Genomic DNA, 3,363 nt, shown 5'->3' with positions numbered 1-3,363 from the left:
TAAATTCGGACGTCGAACCCACGAGAAATGTGGAGTTATGATGACAACGAGTTTAGTTGTTACTCAATTCGTTTAGCACGCAAGAGCAAGAATTTTAGATCATAATTAAATAAAAACAACTAAAGTAAACAAAGACTAAATCTAAAAATTACTTAATCAAGCAAATGATTAATTAACTATTGGATTAAAAGCAAGAGTAAAAATGGATCAAAAGCAAGAGTAAAGTTGTTTTTTTAATACTTTTCAAAAAGAAAAAGAAAAGACATAGTATTTGACTAAATAAGAAAATGAGTCTAATGTCTTGAGCCTTAAAATTTGAATCCTGAGAAGCCCTTTTTGTGCTGGTCACGATCATGACCTCCTCTTTAAGTGGGAGTCACGACCGTGACTCTTGTAAATAAGTCAGCGTCGGTACAATTTGCTCCATAGGTCAGGATCGTGACCTTCCCCTGGTTGCGGGTCACGATCGTGACATGCCTTGATTAAGCATCTTCATCGCTTCCTTGCTCTAAGACTTTGCCGCAATGATTCTTTGTCGATTTCTTCGCTTTCTTAGGTTAAATACGCTTCAAAACGCTCTAATGTCCTGAAAAGTTCAAGCACACAATAAGATACATAAACACCTTAAAATACAAGACAAATTACATTAAAACGTGATGAAATGACTCGAGTAAATAGGAGTATTTTACTCCTATCACACCAACGCCTTCTTGGTCGAGTTGGTTCTAGAAAAATTCAAAATTATTCATTCTTGGTTAATTTTCACGCAAATGAAACAAATCAAGCTTAATTAAAATTTTAAAATGATTGTATAATCAAGAAACAACATTGAAATCCTGGAGTTTGGATCCAATAATGGATATAATATGCAGTTTTGTGATTCCACAACTTAAGAACGAAGAACATCAAAAATAATATAAACATATAATTAATTCGAATTAAACACATAAACAAGCAAAAAAATACTTACGTGATATGATTGAAAACGAATTTGAATCTTGAGAAGTATTGTTTTGAATTTTTGGATTATTTTCAATTATCTATAGACATTATCGGAACGATTAAACGTTTGAACATAATGAGATTACTAAGCGTTTGACTTTTTTGGATTATTATACTTAAAATGAATGTGCATTAAGTACAAATCGAACCCATCCGAATCTTTCGTACTTCTTATTAATTAAATTAAACTAATTTTATTAAAAATATATCAAATTGAATTTATCGATTCAATTAGATCAGTGATTTTTTTTCTTCTTTGGTTGTGCACACCCCCTAAATAAAATGGTAAACAAGTGAATGAGCTTAGGATGAATAAAGCATATAGCATAATTGCCGGCAAGAAAGAGTAGCGGATGAAAGAAAACGGCATAAGAACTTGGAAGTTGGAATAAGATCCCCTTTATTGTATTTTGTTCTCAAATTAGTCTCCAAAACCAAGAAGCTCCATACAAGTCCACATCAATCAAAGTTACAAATGCCAAATGGAAGATAATCGTAAATATCAATTCAATCATCTTGGTCTTTTGTGAATTAGCCAGTCAAATACTTTTCAATTGGCAAAATCAAGAAATTAATTAAATTGACGTTGAAGTTGAAGTTGCTATATTAGCACACGTTACTCTAAATATGTTAAAAAGAAAAAAAAAACTATCTTCTCCCAAATTAACATATACTATCTTTGATCTTTGAAATGGCAGAGAAAGAAGAGATCGTTAAATCCTCTCAAGAAGAAGAAACTGCCCAATCAACACCACCCTTATTGCCAAGTAAGTTTATAACACAACAGAGGGTTAAAAATATATGTATATACCAAACTTTATCTCATGTTTCGATTTCGTATTAAAACTTTGTTTTGTTTCGTATCAAAATGATATGTAAGGAGGCCCGTCATATAACTCTGTGATATAACGATTGGCATGATAAGATGTATACAGCCAGGGGCGGAACTAGGGAGGGTCGAGGAGGGTCGGCCGACCCTCCTCGACGGAAAATAATTAAAAAAAAAACAAAATTTTTGGGATTTTTTAGTATAACCACCCTCAAGAACCGCCCCTGCATGTATTAGGGGCAGTTTTCTTTCCTTGTAGGGGCGGTTAGAGCTATAAATTAACAGACCATTTTTTTTAAATAGCCGAATGTAAAAATTTCGACCCTCTTTATATTGGAGTTTTGGTTCCGCCTATACAACAATATATTATAAGAATATGTTCCACCAGTATTATATTAGATCGGAAAGTAATAAAATATTATCGCCTGAAATGAAAATAAAAATATAGATAACACTAAGGTACGAATTAAAGTTTTGATATAAACTTAATATAAGAGCAAGTTATTATGAGGTCCCTCACATTTATCATAATTCGCACTTTAGTCCTTCCTGTTTAAAATTAAATGATCAATCCAGTTCTTTCCCTATTTAACCGGCTTATTTCAGTCCGGATTAGTGAAAAGAAAACTTTCCATCATTTTTGTTTTCGTCTACAGTTTAGTCCACCCGTCCATTTTCGGTGATAGTCACCGGAGTCGAAAAACTTAGGAGTAAGTTAATTTTCAAACATGATGGATGAAATCATTGACAGAAATAAAAGTGAGGGACGAAATTGTTGACAGAAACAAAATTGATAGACAAAATCGTTGATAGAAATAAAAGTGGAGGACCATATAGTTTCATTGACTCGTTAACACGAAAAATGGATGGAAGAACTAAATCGTTGACAGAAACAAAAATGAAGGACCATATTGTTTGATTTTCAATAAGAAAAACTAAAATGGAAATTATAATAAATGTGAGGAACTTTTTAGTAATTTGCTTACAGTACCACGTACACTTTTAAGTTTTAACCCACAACAGATGAATAATTGAATTCTTAATTTCACAATTTGCTGTTGGAGAGAATTCCAGGGACCTGTGGGAATTTACTTGGCCCTATTTCAACTGGAAGAAGGACATGGCCTGATCTAGTCGGCGTGACGGCGGAGGAAGCGGAACGAAAGATAAAGGAAGACATGGCCGGAGCTGAAGTTCAAGTAGTTCCTCCTGATTGCTTTATTACCATGGATTTCAAGGTAGGGAGAGTCAGGCTGTTCATTGATTCATCAGGAAAAGTTGCAAAACCCCCCATAATTGGCTGATATCTCTGCAATTTCGATATTAAATTGAAAATTATAATAATTAAGATTGGGCACTAAATCTGTAATCTGAATACTCATTTTATAAATTGTATGCATACGTGGTAGTACTTTGTTTAGGTAAAACAATTTTATGTAATCTACTTAACAAAAATTATTTTGTAATCACCCATGCAATCAAAATTGAATCATCAATTATAAAAATAAATCTCAAAAATATAGAGTTTGATA

At 32.7% G+C, this 3,363-nt stretch overlaps 1 protein-coding gene across 1 annotated transcript; it reads left to right on the top strand.

Moving 5' to 3' along the window:
* The first annotated feature begins 1,622 nt into the window (after positions 1-1,622).
* Positions 1,623-3,363, top strand: LOC126678305 (subtilisin inhibitor CLSI-I-like). Its single transcript, XM_050373213.2, has 2 exons — positions 1,623-1,769; positions 2,906-3,363. The coding sequence occupies exons 1-2, from the start codon at positions 1,694-1,696 to the stop codon at positions 3,133-3,135; spliced, it is 306 nt and encodes a 101-aa protein (XP_050229170.1). The 5' UTR covers positions 1,623-1,693; the 3' UTR covers positions 3,136-3,363.

The sequence above is a fragment of the Mercurialis annua genome, linkage group LG1-X (genome assembly GCF_937616625.2).
Source record: "Mercurialis annua linkage group LG1-X, ddMerAnnu1.2, whole genome shotgun sequence".
NCBI classification, from domain to species: Eukaryota; Viridiplantae; Streptophyta; class Magnoliopsida; order Malpighiales; family Euphorbiaceae; genus Mercurialis; species Mercurialis annua.
Note: the sequence above shows the minus strand (reverse complement) of the source record. Positions and strands in the feature narration are given on the sequence as shown.